The sequence below is a fragment of the Drosophila hydei genome, unplaced genomic scaffold, assembly GCF_003285905.1.
Source record: "Drosophila hydei strain 15085-1641.00,03,60 unplaced genomic scaffold, DhydRS2 tig00008130-arrow-arrow-pilon, whole genome shotgun sequence".
NCBI lineage: Eukaryota > Metazoa > Arthropoda > Insecta > Diptera > Drosophilidae > Drosophila > Drosophila hydei.
This window is the reverse complement of record NW_022045839.1, coordinates 2,091,109-2,106,180: the sequence shown is the minus strand read 5'-3', so window position 1 is coordinate 2,106,180 and position 15,072 is coordinate 2,091,109. Positions and strand designations below refer to the sequence as shown.

The following is a 15,072-nucleotide window of genomic DNA, read 5'->3' as shown; positions in this document are numbered from 1 at the left end:
TTGAGAAACTTTGAAGAAACCCCACAAATCTCTTAACCCAGGCATTACGATACTTTACTTTGCATAGATTGGAGCACAACCCGTAGTACACATTGATGCCATATTATAGATACATATATATAAAAACATATATATATATATAGACGATATTCCAAGTCCTGGATAAAAAGTGATCACAGTGATCCCACCGCCTTCAGCTTGTTTCATATTGAACCCAAAGCAAATGTCGTTAAAAAAAAGAAGAAAATAACAAATTATTCGGTTTCAGTTAAAACACAAACCAAGTTTTAAATATATGACAAGAAAAGAACATCGAAAGCAACGAATTACTCAACTATATTTTCGCAGTTTATTTGCTCAAATTTAGTTTTTATACGAAGACCTCAGCAACTGCTTTCTAGAATCAGTTCTCAACTGATTTGCGTTTCTATTAGTTGCCGGACATAGAGAAGAGAATAACTTAAGTACGTATAGAGAATTCTGAAATTTATGAAAATTATTTCAAATACTCGACAAATAGATGGAAAAACAACGTTGAATATCTAAATGTGCACTCAATGCATTCATAACTAAATATAATCGAAATATGAATACCAAAAGCAACAAAATACGAAATACAAATACGAAATACATACAAACATAAATAGTATATGCATTAATGTTCAACAGTTTAATCAAAAGGCATATTTACAATTTACAAGCAAAATAGCATTAAATAAAACCAAATATTGATATTGATGTTGAAAGCAAAAGCAAACCGTGTAAAGTCCTAAAAAACTAAATAAAAATAAATAAAAAATTACTCGTACCTACATAAATAACTGCATGTAGAAACTCAATATATTAATATGCAACTTTAATTAAATAATTAATTAATCTACAAGGTACTCATACACTCACACGCACACTCACACACACACACCCACACACAATATTGATGTGAGTAATTGCAGATACACCACCACAGCTTCGAGCTATTCCCAAAATAAATGCAATATTTTAAAAATACATTAAATCAAGGCGTCTTTGTTCTATATTTCATAAATAAATAAAAGAGTTTCATAAATATTAAGAAACATAAAGGTGAGCGTGAGTATGAACGATCTTAGAGTTATAATTGCATAGAATTTGAATCTCGAAAGATAACGATCAAGAGATTGTCATCTGATTTTATGTATTCATGTATTCATGTTCATCTATTCATATAATCTAATCATCTATTCATCTATTGAACTATTCAACAATTCATCTGTTCATTTATTCATCTATTCATTTATTTAGCTTTTCATCTATTAATCTATTCATCTATTCATATATTCATATATTCATCGGTTCATCTATTCATCTATTAATCTATTCATCTATTCATATATTCATATATTCATATATTCATCGGTTCATCTATTCATCTATCTATTCATTTATTTATCTATTCATATATTCATCTATTCATTTATTTATCTATTCATCTATTTATCTATTCATCTTTTCATCTATTCATATATAGGCATATATTCATCGGTTCATCTATTCATCTATTCATCTATTCATTTATTTATCTATTCATATATTCATATATTCATATATTCATATATTCATCTATTCATTTATTTATCTATTCATATATTCATATATTCATATATTCATATATTCATATATTCATATATTCATCTATTCATTTATTCATCTATTCATCTATTCATTTATTTATCTATTCATCTTTTCATCTATTCATATATAGGCATATATTCATCTATCTATTCATCTATTCTTCTATTCATCTATTTATCTTTTCATCTATTCATCTATTCATGTATTTATCTATTCATTTATTTATCTATTCATATATTCATATATTCATATATTCATATATTCATATATTCTTCGATTCATCTATTCCTCTGTGCACCATTCACAGCTTGATATTATATTAGTTTTAGACCATTATATAAATATTCCTTTCTATTATATATATCTATAAAACATTAACATTGAGACAGTAGACATGAACATTTTATCCTTTATTCCTTTAAATAATTGCCCGCCTCTTCAATATATTATTCTTATGTACATCCGTAATATGATACTTCCTCGATCCAACTGCCGCCATATTTCCTCAATATAAACCGCCGCATTGATTCTACAATGATGGTCAGTATAGCCACCGGAAAGATATATAGAAAGATGGGTAGATAGCTGCAAGCCGTAAAATAAGATAACTATATTCGATATGCTCCATCAAGGGTACTCACTCGACGGGTAAACACTTTAGTACGTTTGGCGAGCTTAGAAAGGTGAACAAAATGCAGATGCCGATCATATAGAAAATGGCAATGTTCAGGCGAACGTTGAGGAAGCCATGACTCAGGAGACTTGCACGCCCTGCCTTGGTCAGGACGAGATTGACGCCCTGCATTATGGTTAAGGTGATGATGGTAACTGAAGTTATCTCATACTCCAGCTGCAACCGTGCACCGCGCGTCTGTAAGCGCAGTTGAGGATATAGAAGATGATACGCTGAGATGCGATGATACTTGCCCATTCTTGGCCATAGGAGTCAACCAAGTCATTGACGGAATCATCATACCATCGCACGCTGAGCCCGAGCAAGAATCCAGGCAGAAACCCGTTGAACAACATGTACGCAATGAAGGCCAGTCCTACGGCGCAGGCCTCTAGCAAGCCCACAGTGATGAAGGCCACAAACAACATGCTAATGCGTGAGTGGAAGTTCAGTTCAGATCCATTAACAAAATCCATGCACAGCCTTACCGTCGGTTGATCAGGAAATCCTCATTGACTTTCGGCTTCACTTTCATTAGATCTATTTCTGGGGGCTCATAGAACAGCGTCAAGGCCGGGATCTAGAAAGCAACTAAATGGGAATAGCTGTAGTAGCTTCAGAAGCAACTCCTTACCAGATTCACGAAAAATGCTATAAATATGGAAGGCAACAGAAACATTCGAAACGGCATCTTTAGCACTATGAAAAATAGGTGAATCATTAGATGGGCCATATTCGAGGAGAGCGCATAGACCACGGCCTTTTTCATATTCTCAAATAGCAGGCGACTCTTGGCAATGGCCTTTACCAACGTGACGAAGTTGTTCTCCAGCACAATGAGGTCGGCACAGGACTGGCTGACATTTGACGAGGCGCTCTCCGAGACACCCACGTTGGCGCAACGAATAGCTGACGTATCGTGGACTGAGCTACCGATCGCTGTTACCACAGCGCCCAGTTTTAGGCAGACGTCGATAATCAAATGGCGCTGGGAGACAGCAATGCGGTTGAAGACGACGTCCACGTGGGCGAGCAGCAGTTGCTCGATATCCCAGCGCTGGTGATGCGGCTGCTTACTCATGGTATGCATGTTGACCGTGACGGCTGTTATCATCCGGCGTTCGACCCGAGTTATGGGTATGCGAAGTCGTTTCGCCACATCCTCAGCGGTCTCGTTGAGCTCGCCAATGACGCCCACAGACTTGGCAACGGCACGCGAAAAACTGACGTCCGCACGGGTCAAGAGCACCAGCTTGATGCCTGCATTTCGGCACTGATCCACCGCACTTATGATATTGGGATACGGCGGATTGTTTGCGGCAATGAGCCCCAGAAAGCACATTGAATAAGAATACGTTTGCATGAAAGTGTTATATGTGTTTTTTTTGCTGTAGCTGAAGCCGTTCGAGATCAACGAGAGCATATAGTCATCAGCCGTCAATACCTTCGAGGCAAAACCATATGTATGCCTGCCCAGCTGATCCATCATTGAACCTTTCTTAACAACGGAATTGCGCACAGACCTGATCAGCTTTTTGGGCTCATCAGCTTTCATGTAACAGGTGCTGCAATGGTCCATGACCTCAGTCAAATGCCCACGTATAAATAGGTGATATTCTGTCTCGCCATCGACGTTCTCTGTACTGTGGACGCTCACCTGCAAGTGGGTAATGGCGTCGAAGGACTTACTGGCCAATCTCTTAAATTGGACGCGCAGCATCTCAATGCTCGCCACGAACTGGCTGCCGAACTTGAGCAAGGCCTTGTCGTAGTCAGTGCCATCGAAGTTATGCTCGCTTTTGGGCAAGCCCCTCTGGCCGGGCGTGACGTAGGCGTGATTGCACAGTATCGAAGCGCGAATCAGATCGAAAAAGTGATTAGTCGCCACGAAGTCCTTTTGCACGTTGAGCATTTCGCCATCCACCAGCAACTCTGAGACCCTCCAAGCTCTCTGTGTCATAGAACCGATTAAATTACTGCAAATTACTGTAGTCAGTCCCAGTGTCGAGACAGCCTCCATGTTTCGTGCATAGCAGCCAATCTTCAGCAGCTGGCGTTTGGTATGCCACAGTCCGAAAAAAATCAAGGTGGGCAAATAGACAGGTGACGAACATATTGTAAAGCTAACATAGAAATCTAGCAGGATTGGGGCCGGAGGGCCCTCCATTCTCAATGATAAGAAGAACGCAAGACACATGATGGCGCATAAGGTGTACCTATAGAAGCTAACCTGAAGGAAGACGGAAACTGGAATTGGAATTGCAAATGCCAAGCTAACATTGCTGACCTGTCGCATATGCTTACGTGGCCTGGTTAAGGGACGCGGTTCCATGCTCAAACGCGCCATGATCCCAACTTCGGAATCAACGCCACAAGCAATGACCAAGCCTCGGCCAGAACCCTTCGTGACATGACTGCACGCGAAGCCCACATTGCGAGAGATCCACTTGTTTGGATGACTGATGTTCGGAATGATTATAACCGAAGTCGAGTAACCGGTGAGGGCGACATTGTTCACTTCCAAGTCGTGTGAGACAAAGACGCGAACATCGGCCGCAATGCGCTCGCCATACATGATCATCAGTATGTCGCCCACAACAACGTCTTCCGAGCGTATTATCTGCTTGCGGCCATCTCTGAGCACTGTGCAGTACATGGGCATCAGGTCCATGAAGGCCCATGCAACGAGGAAGTCGTTGTTCTCTTGAATGTAACGAAAAAGTCCAGACACTAGAAAAACTATCAATAAAATAACTCCGACTACCAAATATTCAAAGTCGCGTCCCGTATCCGTACGTTTATCCTGCTGAATGTGGTCCAGAATGAAGCAGGCAACAATGGAAATAAATATGATTGAGGCCAAGCCACAAAAACAGTTTCTCAAGTACTTTCGACATCGGAATTCGGGTTTCTCCGGCAAATTCATTTTATTTTTGCCATTTACGATCAAACGTTTCCTTGCCACTGCAGACGTCAGGCCCTGAAACGATAAACACCAAAATCTCTTTGCACTCTCGAGCATGCAGACCATCATAGCCAGAACTCACTGTGGAAGTAGAGGTCTGCAGCTTTAAGCATACTGTTTTTAAGTCGTCTGTGTGAAACGTCGAGCTCCCTTTCCCAGACATGCCTAGTTATGCCAATATCAGATTTATGACTTACGCTTAAGAGTCCGAATTTATGGACCTCATCTCGCTTACCTACTTGTACAGGTATATGTGCCTGCACCTCATTAAGAGTGCAATTTGAATTTGTTTTGAGATGTGTCAGACTCAGTAATATATATAATTGATTAGTATGTCAAATACTGCTATGGAAAGTATTTTCACTGTCTCTCTCTATCTAACTAGTTTTCTTTCTTACTCTTTTTCTGTTTCCATCCATTTCTCATTCATTTTTTCTATCTTTATCTCTCTCACTCTTATTTTTGTTCTTCCTGTACCTATCTCTCTCTGCTTCTCTCGTTCACTCTCTTATTCTATCCTCTCTCTCTCTATCTGTCTGTCTATCTCTCTCTCTCACTCTTCATCTTTCACTTATTCTCTCTCTCTCTCTGTCTTACTGTCTCTCCGTCTCTCTGTCTGCCTCCCTCTTGTTCTTTGTTCATATCAGTCTCGCTGTTGTTCCGCCCCTCACTCATTTTCTTTCTCTGTCTCTCTCTCTCATTCTGTCATTCTCTCTCTCCCTCTCTTCCTCTATCTTCTCTTAACTAAGAAACAGCTGTATTCAATGATTTTGATGGCAATTTATATGCTTTTCGCTGGTTCTCAGGACTAAGTTACCAGAAGGAGACACACCGAGGCAGTCCTCTTGTAATATAGTCAGCAGTGGAGTATGTTGCACTTAAATTTGTGTATTTATGTAAACGAATTGGCGTAAAATCGATCGACTTTGTTTTTTAAATCAGTAATAATCGTAAAATTTGTTTCATTGTTGTTCACACATAAAGTGCCGGATGCGCTACTCCCTGAATGTATATGAATATGTGTATGTTTATGTATATGTATATATGTATATTATATGTCTGTATATGTACATGTATGCATATGTCCGGTTGCTCAGCTGGAAAAAGAATCTGAAGCATACCTGAGTTGACTTTTTTTATTGCCACATTTAATGGCACATTAAAATTTGATTGCCCCAAAATAAAATAAAAATACATGAACATATATTTGCTGATATAAGTCTACTTTCATATATGAGCAGTGTATAATATACTTATGAACCAAGCTGTTAGTTGTACGATTATATTTAATATGTTCAGAATGAATTTGAGCCAGCAGCGAAGGACTCAGACCCAAGCAGATTCCATTTCTCCTCTAATACTACCACTCCCAAACACTCCTAACCTGACCTAGCCTAATATCCCATGCGGACTTACTAAGTATCTAAGCCCATTTTAATGACAAAGAATATGTTCTTATAGTTCTGATAAGTAAACTACCTTTTCAGAATAAAATACCTTTCAATCGAGTTCCTTACCCGCTTAGAGCAATACCAGTTAAAAAAATCATAGTTATCATATATTCCTTTCAACCGAATTTAAGTAACCCTTGCAATACATGTAACTCTCTTTATTAGACCTAGGCCAGACATCAGAAGGCGCCTCACACTTCCAAGCTAAATTAGTTAAACTTAAATTGTATTTATTTATTTGAATTTATTTCAAAAACCGTATCACTCGAAAGAGCGCAGATCAGAAGTATATATAAAATAATCTTAAATTTCTAGTGTTTTAACTATTAGATGTAATTGCAATTGGCATTATGAAAGTCCTGCATGTAATTTTTTTTATTTTAATTTCGCTGATCTGCAGCCAGGCAACAGACTCAGAATGTGAGTACAAATATAAAATGTATATACAGCTATATATAATCCTGATCTGTAGATTCGATCTTTTGCCATTGGGATGCGGATTCCTACAATCGCAAAGGATTGAGTTACTTCAACTCGTGGAGTATAGATAAGAAGCTGTGCACGCATTTCGTGTATGGCAATGTCGCCAGTTTGGACCCCAATGGGTCGGGCGGCCTGAAAGTTATTAATGAGGCAGTGCTGGAAAAACGTGGCAAGTATCTTATGGAACTAGTTGCAGGCTGTCTCTAGTTAACAGCGAATCTTACAGGGCTTCTGAATGATATCTTAAATGTGAGACGTGACAACTATCAGGCAATTCTATCCGTTGGTGACACGAAGGATGATTCCAGAAGATTCTCCAAGATGGCAGCTAGCCAACGCAAACGCGATCATTTCTTTGTAACGCTCATGAAATTCCTCGTCGAACGTGAATTTAGTGGAGTGCTCTTGAATTGGGAGTTTCCGACCCAGCACGGTGGCCGGCCCGATGACCGACATAACTTTCTCACACTATTGAAAGAACTGAAGATTATGTAAGTGAAGGTGGAGGGGTCCATTAAATACAACAGACTCTAACGTTCCCCAAATAGTCTGCAGGAACATCGTTTTCTGCTCCTGGTTACCGTTTCTGCTCGGCTGGATAAGCAGACCCTCGCCGCCTACAACATTCGCAAGATAGCGAAAATCGCAGATTTCATTATTCTTAACACCCACGACTCACAGGATATATACGGGCAGCAGCTGAACTACATGTCACCGCTCCACGGAAACGGAAGTCAGAGTGTGGCACGTGGCGTCAAGCACTGGATCCAGCAGAGCGAAATGCCACAGAAGCTCATTCTCGGCATTCCGCTGTTTGGACAGACGCATACCATTCGTGACATGAGCAAAACGGATGTGCATGCACCCAGCAAGGGGCCTGGCTTGCAGCACGTATTTTCGAAGCGGCCCGGGTTCATGACCTACGCCGAGTTCTGCTCGCAGGCGGTCAAGTGGGAGAAGAAGTTTGACAAACAGGCGCAAGTGCCATATGCCTATAAGGATGATCAGTGGATCAGCTTTGAGGACGGCAACAGCATCAGCGCTAAGATGCGTCTGGCTAAGGAGCAACGGTTGGGTGGCGCAATGGCATGGTCCATTGATGCCGACGACTTCCACGGCCGATGCGGAGAACGTTACGCTCTACTCAAGGTAATCGTCTCGCAAATAGGTAACCCATCTGTTCTGACAACCGCAGCGCCTACCACCGAGGGCGTCGGCCTCTGCCCCAAGGACGGAATGTTCCGCAATCTATGGAACTGTCAATCGTATTACGAATGCCGCGACGCCCAGCGCACCGATTACGAGTGCCCAGACGGAGACTTCTTCGACGAGGTATCGAGTCAATGCAAGCCCGCTGAACAGGTAAAATGTTCAAACGACTTTGTCACCTGGCGTCCAGGCCAAGAAGGCTACAACTTCCGCGACTTACCCCTCAATTTGAAGATAGTTGAATAACTTTCTGTAACAGAGTTTATAACAGTAAATTGTAGTCAGTAAATAATAAATCCTTTTGGCCGTGCATTCCCATTAGCATTTTACTAAATCAACATAGTTGCAGCTATTTGTATTGTAATCAAACGACAGACCAGTTGGACAAGCAAACTGGAAAGTCGAACCGGCGCTGCAGTAATAGAACTTGGAACAATTGTGCGAGTCCCTAACGTAGCCATCGGTGTCGTGGCAATAGTCTTCGACCCCAACTCGGCTGCGAGGCGTTGCTGCTGGCTGCACCTCAGCCGCGAGTCCTGTTGGATTGTCCCTTCCGAAGAGCACGCGGTTTATGTTGCGCAGTAATGGATAACTCTCGCCCCCACAGCTACCATGAAAATCGTCCGACTCAAGCGACCAAATCATTATGCCGCCCAGTTTGTGCTCCATGGCATATTGTGCTTTCAGCACTAAGCTGTTCGTGTTTTCGTAGCCCAGCCATTGGCGATCTTTGTAGGCGAATGGCACTTGTTGCACTGCCTCCCAGCCTGTCGTCCACTGTTCGCGCTGAAAGAGCTCACACAACTCATTGTAGCCCAGAACTCCTGGCTCCCGCGAGTATGGGCCTGCAATGCCGCGTCCTATATGGTCTGCACCAGGCATATGCCCTTCGGCTGAAGCTAGTGTGAAGGTACGACCGTAAAAGGGCACTCCGAGCAGCAGCTTCTCAGGCGGTGCACCAGCGTCTAGCCAATATCTGATAACAGCATCCACATTCAGCTGCTGCGCCCGTTCCGTGGTATCATTTGCACCAGCGTATAAAGGCGCATTTATAGCCACAGATTCATCCCAAGGACCGTGCAGGTCGTAAGCCATGACATTAATTATATCCAAGTACTGAGATATGGTTGGTATATCATACGATATACTCGCGGAAAACTCTGCCGAGCCAACAGCAGCACTGAGTATATAGCCAAAAGGATTCAGCCCCGCCCTAAGCTCTTTCAGAAAAGTTATATAGTTTTCGCGATCATTGTTGCCGGTCAGATTATGACGCTGTCCTGGATATTCCCAATCCAAGTCCAGTCCATCGAAGCCATGTCGCTGCAAAAACTGAACAACTTGCTCGACGAAACGCGAACGCTTCTCTGGATCATTGGCCACAATCGAGAAGCGCTTTGAGCCCTCGTTCCAGCCGCCAACAGCTAGAAGCGTTTTCAACGTCGGATTCTTTAATTTAAGCGCATTAAATTTCTGGATGTTGCCCAGTCCTCCGTTGTCCTCCAGGTCTAGATAGGGATCTATGACACGGAGATCGCCACTCTCCTGTATGCCCAGAAAAGCATAAACCAAGTGTGTGCAAAGAAACGGATCTATGTCCTCCACACCAAACTTTCCCTCCTTCGGCCGATAAACAGACCAAGTGCCCTGGTAGCACACAACATGCTCTGAGTGCGAATTTAAGGATATTATTATTGAACTCTTGCCAAACTTAAGTACTTACTAGCGGGCTCCGTTGCTTCTGCAACTGCTGTCAAAGCAAAAAGCAAAGCTATATAAGACCACATTTCAACTTAGTCTTTTGAATTGATTCAACTTTTTGTGTTACGCTTGTATTTTATACGCTTTGTACGTGTAAAAGAGTGCAAACAATATAATCGATAAGTGCAAGTTGTTGTTAAATAAAAGCTTGTATACATGTGCTACAAGAACGTAGCAATAAAATGAATCGAAGTGTTTATTCTTGCTCCAACAGCAAGGCAAATAGAATGAATTCTCGGCTGACCAAAGAACGCGACACACGATTCATTTAAACAGTTGAAGGTCAGGTGGCTAGTGTGACCAGCACCTGTCACAAAAAAAATAACGTACTTAGAACTTTTTCAGCTTGGACAATTGATTGTTGCGACGCAACGCCATTTTACGCAGGCGGCGCCAATACTGTTTGGTATCGGGGTCCAATTCCTCCAGCGGTATGATGCGTTCTGTATTAAGAGTCCACAACCAATCTGGGTACTCCGCGTCGGGCTTCAGCTGCAAATGAGTAAAGATTAGCGCCAGTTTAGTTAGTTAGTTTTTTATTGAATTCACATTTACCTTGATGTCTTCACCCGTCTTTAGGTAGTTGCTGCCGCACACGTAGTTCACCAATTTATTAGCATCCGTTTCGACTGGTATAACCTTCTTTTCCATTATAGGCCCCAGCTTGCCAAGCTTCTTCTTTTTGCCCACTATATTGTTAGATATTTCAATTATCAATATGAAGAATAAATTACAAAGTTAAGAAACTCACCTGCTGCCACCGGCTTGGCTGCATAGCAGCGCGCAGCAATCGTTGAGACTGTGAGGCGCTGCCTTAGCATATTTAAAGTAAGCGTCAGATTATTCATAGCTGTTAAATTTATAGTTGACTACGACTTCAAGTTCAGATCTAATTCATTCCTATTTATAACACGCTCGAACTGCTGCGATATAGTTGTATAATCAGATTAAATTTGCCAAACGGGCACACATGTAACAATCTATCGAAATCATCCCTGCGCCGGTATTTGAGCGATAACTAAATTATACAAGTTGAGCAAAGGCAAATTTCAATACAAGAATGCCGACAATCAAGCTGCGGCTTCCGTCCAATCGAACACTGGGCAACATATGTGTGTATGGAGCGATGGTGTCCATTTCAGCAGTTATGTTCATGCGCTGGAAACTTGAAGATCGTGTTCGTTCCACAGAATACTACAAATTGGCCATGCAAACACTACGCCAACACAAGGGTAAGGGGATAGACCAATACCAGCTGTTCGGCTAAATTGTAAACAAATTTTTACAGGTGCTGTTGGATTGCTAGGCGAACCCATTAAAGACTCTGGCTTTGACATGTCCAATGCCAACAATATATGCAATGCGGATAGGGCCCAATTTGAGATTTCTGTACGTGGACCCAAGGACAAAGGTACAGTTTTTTTTTGGGCAACAAATCGAGAAAAAGGCTGGTTCATAGATCGACTTGAATTGGAAGCGAACCAGCATCCCAATAAGCGGTTTTTAATTAAAAAGCAAAATGATTACTCCATGGAGGCTCCTTTAGAACGCAATCACACGGAATTACCAGAAGGCGTACCACATTATGAGAGACAGACATACCCGAAACCACAACCACTTCATCAAGCGGAGGAGTCTTCGGCCTTTGTTCATACTGCGGATGGTGGACGCATGCGATGAATAAAATTTTCAATTTATATTATTTATTCGTGTTAAATTTGACTATGCAAGCTTTTTAAATATCCGTTTTAGTGTACAAAAATTTTCAAAAATAAAAAAAAGTCTTAAACAAAAAACTTACATTTTTGTTTGTTTATGCAGCGCTCCTTTCTTTGTATATATATGTATATTCGTATTATTAATAGTTTTTGTCAATTATCTTGCAATTGTGTAGATGTGTTTATTGAATGCATTAAAATATTGTTCGTTTTTTAAAAAAGATTTTATATAAATTGTTTACTGCTGCTGTTGCAAGGTGCTGTCACTTAGATCTAACTGATGCCAGCTTCAGTGAGAGAGAGACAAGGGTTACACACATAAATGGACCGATGCTCTTATAAGTTTATAATACATTGTTGAAAGTACATGCATTCTATTATTATTATTATTATTATTATTATAATTAAAAACACGCGCTTAATTAAACGATAAAGGCGACTGTTGGTGGCGATTGTGACTATGATCCAGGTTCGAGCTGACGACAATCATCCAAGTTTAATTGATTTGATACATTACGTTGCACATACATATATGCACATAGTATGTGTTTGTGTGAGTGTGTGTGTGTTCCGTTTATATATATATACATATCCACTTTCATCATAATATAACAGATAAGAAATGTATGCTCTGTGCATGTATATGTATGTAGATGTAGTAGTTAAGTATTGATGCATGTGTTGTGGTTGTAAAAGATAAGCAAATTAAAGACAGTTATTACATAAGCGCCAACATTTAACGATCGTAAATAGATAGTGTATATATATGGTTCTTGCTGCGACTTCCGCTCCGATCCGTTCACTACTCTCGATTTGCCATTGCAAGTGGAAGACTGTTGGGTCTTTTGATCTGGGACTGCGCCGGCACTGCCATGGGCAACGGGGATATTGGCGTGCCACCGGCTTCCGCTTGCTGCTCCTGTTCTTATTGCGTCTTTAGCTCTTTACCAATACTGTAAGATACGATTTTGCTCCAGTCAATCTTGGTTTTGGTTATGGGCAGCTGTCGCCGCATCGCCTTGAACGTGGTGTCCGACATAGTTTGGTAGTTTTCCGAGATGGCCAATTGATACTCGTTCTCCGCCTCCTCGATCAGGCGTATGACCTCATTAGCCAACTGCTGTTCGTTGGATACGACAACGCTCTCGCGACAATCCTTCGATGACACCAACTGAACATTGCCATCCTCATAGTAGTGCACCTGAACCTTTAGCACACCCTTCAGCTCCGCCGTGCCACTGCCAGCCTGGAAGCTAACGTGCCACTGCGAACGCCATCTGCCATTCCAATAGTTCTTCGGCTGGAACTGATGATCCTCAATACAAATGGTCAGCGTCACCTGATTGCCTTGCGACTTGCCAAATACTGAGCTCACCTGCAGCCCAAATAAATCGTTCATAAATATATATATTTAAGAAAATATTTAGTTAATTGAACTTACGCCATGCCTGTAGTGGTTGGCGGTATATGCTAAAGCTGCTAGATCCAGTGCAGCTCGCCACGATTCCGCATTGGCATCGGCCTTCAAGTCCTGGTAGTCGGACGCCTCTTTCCTTAGATGATCGTATTTAAAGGACTGCTTTGTGCGAGGATCATAGAAGCGACCATTCCCTGTAAATGTAAACAAAATAGATAAGAAAATGTATATAAAAGCAAATGCATATATATAGATTTAGATTTAGATATTGATAAGATATATATATATATATATATATAGATTTAGATTTAGATATTGATAAGATATATATATATATATATATATATATATATATATATATATATATCTTATCAATATCTAAATCTTTTATGATAAGAAAGCTTTACAAAATGCTGAGTGGCTAAATTTAGAAATAATAAAATAATAAATATTTAAGTTAAACGATTTTAAAAGGGGAATAACTGCAGCCAACTTTATCTATGACTAATTTTTGATAAAACAAAAATAAATGAAATTCTCATTTAAAATTTTATTTAAAGTTTCTTGATTTACCTCTTATTAATTATTGTAATTATTTTATTCAAGCATTTACTTTAATTCATATTTCTATTTATATTCGATTCAACGGCGATTGCTTCCACTGTAGCCAGTTGTAAATATTGTGCGTGTGTGTGTGCTTCGGCTGACTGTCTTTTTGAAGCGTATGCCCATATATGGCAAACGCCATAAAAACATAAGCAAACAAACTCTCAGCAGCTGACGCCCACTCCTACTCCTATTGCCTACCCCCACCCCCTACAGGTTAAGTCGTATAAATTGGAATTGGAATAATTACCCAAATCATTGTACTCTGAGATGATCGCATTGTGTTCACTGCCCTCGACCCGCACGGGCGTTAGTTGGTCCTTGTTGTATTGGGAGAAGGCGTGGCTGGCGCCATCCTTCAGCAAGGAGTCGTTCTTCAGTAGCTCGCGGACGTCGTTAAATACCTCGTTGAATTCGCCGGGTGGAGCATGCAGTATAAACTCGGAGACAATGCGAACCTTTTCCGCATCTGTAATCTGTGTTTGTTCCATTATTTCGTTGGTGATTCACGAATTTGGGGCAGTGTTTGGTTTTTAGGTTGTTATTGTTGTTGCTTTTGGTGGTGTTAAACTATCGCAGTATTGCACAGTACGTGTATATGGGTGTGTACGGCAGTTGCAACTGGCATGTGTTTCCGCCAATATTGTTTTAAACTTAAATTTTCTACCCGTATAAAAATTAATCCGGCCTTTTTTTACTTTTTCAAGCAATTAATGAAAAGACAATGAACGATGACGATGACAGAGTTTTTCCTTTGGTATTTATTTAGTATATTACTTAGTGACAAGTCCAATATCGCATGCATGTATCGATGTTTGAGGGCCACTTTAACGATACTCAGCTATTGTGTTTTTGCGGGCCAAAACTCTTGTTATCGATATCGATTATATTGCTTTTCGGAATACTTCGACTTTTAAGATACGATTTAAGTTCATATTTTAAAATGTAATTTTCTGTAATTTTAATAATTTATAAAACGCATCAAAGTTTTAGCACACATATGAAACAAATTAACCGGTAACTTGTATCTTAGATATAGCAGCAAAGAAGAATAACAAAAAACAAATGCATACTTTTAGGATCAAATAAAATTTTGTAATTTTGATTTCTAAACGCATGACAGGTTTCTCGAAGTTCGAAGATTTATTACGCTTAAAGAATGTTCGAAAATGTATTTC

The 15,072-nt window shown here is 40.5% G+C and overlaps 6 protein-coding genes across 6 annotated transcripts; 2 read left to right on the top strand and 4 right to left on the bottom strand.

The window, feature by feature from the left end:
• Positions 1–1,962: 1,962 nt before the first annotated feature.
• On the bottom strand, positions 1,963–5,556 carry LOC111595247 (sodium/potassium-transporting ATPase subunit alpha). Its single transcript, XM_030225387.1, has 9 exons — positions 5,485–5,556; positions 5,332–5,414; positions 5,081–5,264; positions 4,572–5,014; positions 2,919–4,514; positions 2,773–2,864; positions 2,539–2,713; positions 2,253–2,482; positions 1,963–2,196 (listed from the first exon to the last, which is right to left on the bottom strand). The coding sequence occupies exons 2-9, from the start codon at positions 5,410–5,412 to the stop codon at positions 2,064–2,066; spliced, it is 2,934 nt and encodes a 977-aa protein (XP_030081247.1). The 5' UTR covers positions 5,413–5,414; positions 5,485–5,556; the 3' UTR covers positions 1,963–2,063.
• A 1,327-nt stretch (positions 5,557–6,883) lies between these two features.
• Positions 6,884–8,704, top strand: LOC111601014 (chitinase-3-like protein 1). The gene is made up of 4 exons (XM_023317414.2): positions 6,884–7,120; positions 7,173–7,352; positions 7,410–7,674; positions 7,732–8,704. The coding sequence occupies exons 1-4, from the start codon at positions 7,051–7,053 to the stop codon at positions 8,636–8,638; spliced, it is 1,422 nt and encodes a 473-aa protein (XP_023173182.2). The 5' UTR covers positions 6,884–7,050; the 3' UTR covers positions 8,639–8,704.
• Positions 8,700–10,180, bottom strand: LOC111597953 (acidic mammalian chitinase). The gene is made up of 2 exons (XM_023312915.2): positions 10,116–10,180; positions 8,700–10,059 (listed from the first exon to the last, which is right to left on the bottom strand). The coding sequence occupies exons 1-2, from the start codon at positions 10,177–10,179 to the stop codon at positions 8,711–8,713; spliced, it is 1,413 nt and encodes a 470-aa protein (XP_023168683.2). The 5' UTR covers position 10,180; the 3' UTR covers positions 8,700–8,710.
• A 95-nt stretch (positions 10,181–10,275) lies between these two features.
• Positions 10,276–11,017, bottom strand: LOC111597956 (39S ribosomal protein L54, mitochondrial). Its single transcript, XM_023312920.2, has 3 exons — positions 10,905–11,017; positions 10,709–10,842; positions 10,276–10,645 (listed from the first exon to the last, which is right to left on the bottom strand). The coding sequence occupies exons 1-3, from the start codon at positions 10,999–11,001 to the stop codon at positions 10,484–10,486; spliced, it is 393 nt and encodes a 130-aa protein (XP_023168688.1). The 5' UTR covers positions 11,002–11,017; the 3' UTR covers positions 10,276–10,483.
• Positions 11,018–11,189: 172 nt separating this feature from the next.
• LOC111597955 lies at positions 11,190–11,891 on the top strand. The gene is made up of 2 exons (XM_023312919.1): positions 11,190–11,385; positions 11,442–11,891. The coding sequence occupies exons 1-2, from the start codon at positions 11,214–11,216 to the stop codon at positions 11,831–11,833; spliced, it is 564 nt and encodes a 187-aa protein (XP_023168687.1). The 5' UTR covers positions 11,190–11,213; the 3' UTR covers positions 11,834–11,891.
• Positions 11,892–11,966: 75 nt separating this feature from the next.
• LOC111597952 (F-actin-capping protein subunit alpha) lies at positions 11,967–14,673 on the bottom strand. The gene is made up of 3 exons (XM_023312914.2): positions 14,145–14,673; positions 13,313–13,482; positions 11,967–13,246 (listed from the first exon to the last, which is right to left on the bottom strand). Exons 1-3 carry the CDS (start codon positions 14,383–14,385, stop codon positions 12,797–12,799), a joined length of 861 nt encoding a protein of 286 aa, XP_023168682.2. The 5' UTR covers positions 14,386–14,673; the 3' UTR covers positions 11,967–12,796.
• Between the last annotated feature and the right edge of the window lie 399 nt (positions 14,674–15,072).

Bases quoted from the DNA above. Each gene is read 5' to 3' on its own strand.
- LOC111597956 (XM_023312920.2), bottom strand. From the start codon at position 11,001: ATGAATAATCTGACGCTTACTTTAAATATGCTAAGGCAGCGCCTCACA. The intron at 10,843-10,904 runs GTGAGTTTCTTA...CTAACAATATAG, and splicing joins AGCCAAGCCGGTGGCAGCAG to TGGGCAAAAAGAAGAAGCTT. The intron at 10,646-10,708 runs GTAAATGTGAAT...ACTCATTTGCAG, and splicing joins AGACGGGTGAAGACATCAAG to CTGAAGCCCGACGCGGAGTA.
- LOC111601014 (XM_023317414.2), top strand. From the start codon at position 7,051: ATGAAAGTCCTGCATGTAATTTTTTTTATTTTAATTTCGCTGATCTGC. The intron at 7,353-7,409 runs GCAAGTATCTTA...CGAATCTTACAG, and splicing joins GGCAGTGCTGGAAAAACGTG to GGCTTCTGAATGATATCTTA. The intron at 7,675-7,731 runs GTAAGTGAAGGT...TTCCCCAAATAG, and splicing joins TTGAAAGAACTGAAGATTAT to TCTGCAGGAACATCGTTTTC.
- LOC111597953 (XM_023312915.2), bottom strand. From the start codon at position 10,179: ATGTGGTCTTATATAGCTTTGCTTTTTGCTTTGACAGCAGTTGCAGAA. The intron at 10,060-10,115 runs GTAAGTACTTAA...ATTCGCACTCAG, and splicing joins AGAAGCAACGGAGCCCGCTA to AGCATGTTGTGTGCTACCAG.
- LOC111595247 (XM_030225387.1), bottom strand. From the start codon at position 5,412: ATGTCTGGGAAAGGGAGCTCGACGTTTCACACAGACGACTTAAAAACA. The intron at 5,015-5,080 runs GTACGGATACGG...TAGTTTTTCTAG, and splicing joins CCACATTCAGCAGGATAAAC to TGTCTGGACTTTTTCGTTAC. The intron at 2,714-2,772 runs GTAAGGCTGTGC...CTCACGCATTAG, and splicing joins GATTTCCTGATCAACCGACG to CATGTTGTTTGTGGCCTTCA.
- LOC111597952 (XM_023312914.2), bottom strand. From the start codon at position 14,385: ATGGAACAAACACAGATTACAGATGCGGAAAAGGTTCGCATTGTCTCC. The intron at 13,483-14,144 runs GTAATTATTCCA...TTACATTTACAG, and splicing joins CTCAGAGTACAATGATTTGG to GGAATGGTCGCTTCTATGAT. The intron at 13,247-13,312 runs GTAAGTTCAATT...TTTGGGCTGCAG, and splicing joins CCAACCACTACAGGCATGGC to GTGAGCTCAGTATTTGGCAA.
- LOC111597955 (XM_023312919.1), top strand. From the start codon at position 11,214: ATGCCGACAATCAAGCTGCGGCTTCCGTCCAATCGAACACTGGGCAAC. The intron at 11,386-11,441 runs GTAAGGGGATAG...AAATTTTTACAG, and splicing joins AACACTACGCCAACACAAGG to GTGCTGTTGGATTGCTAGGC.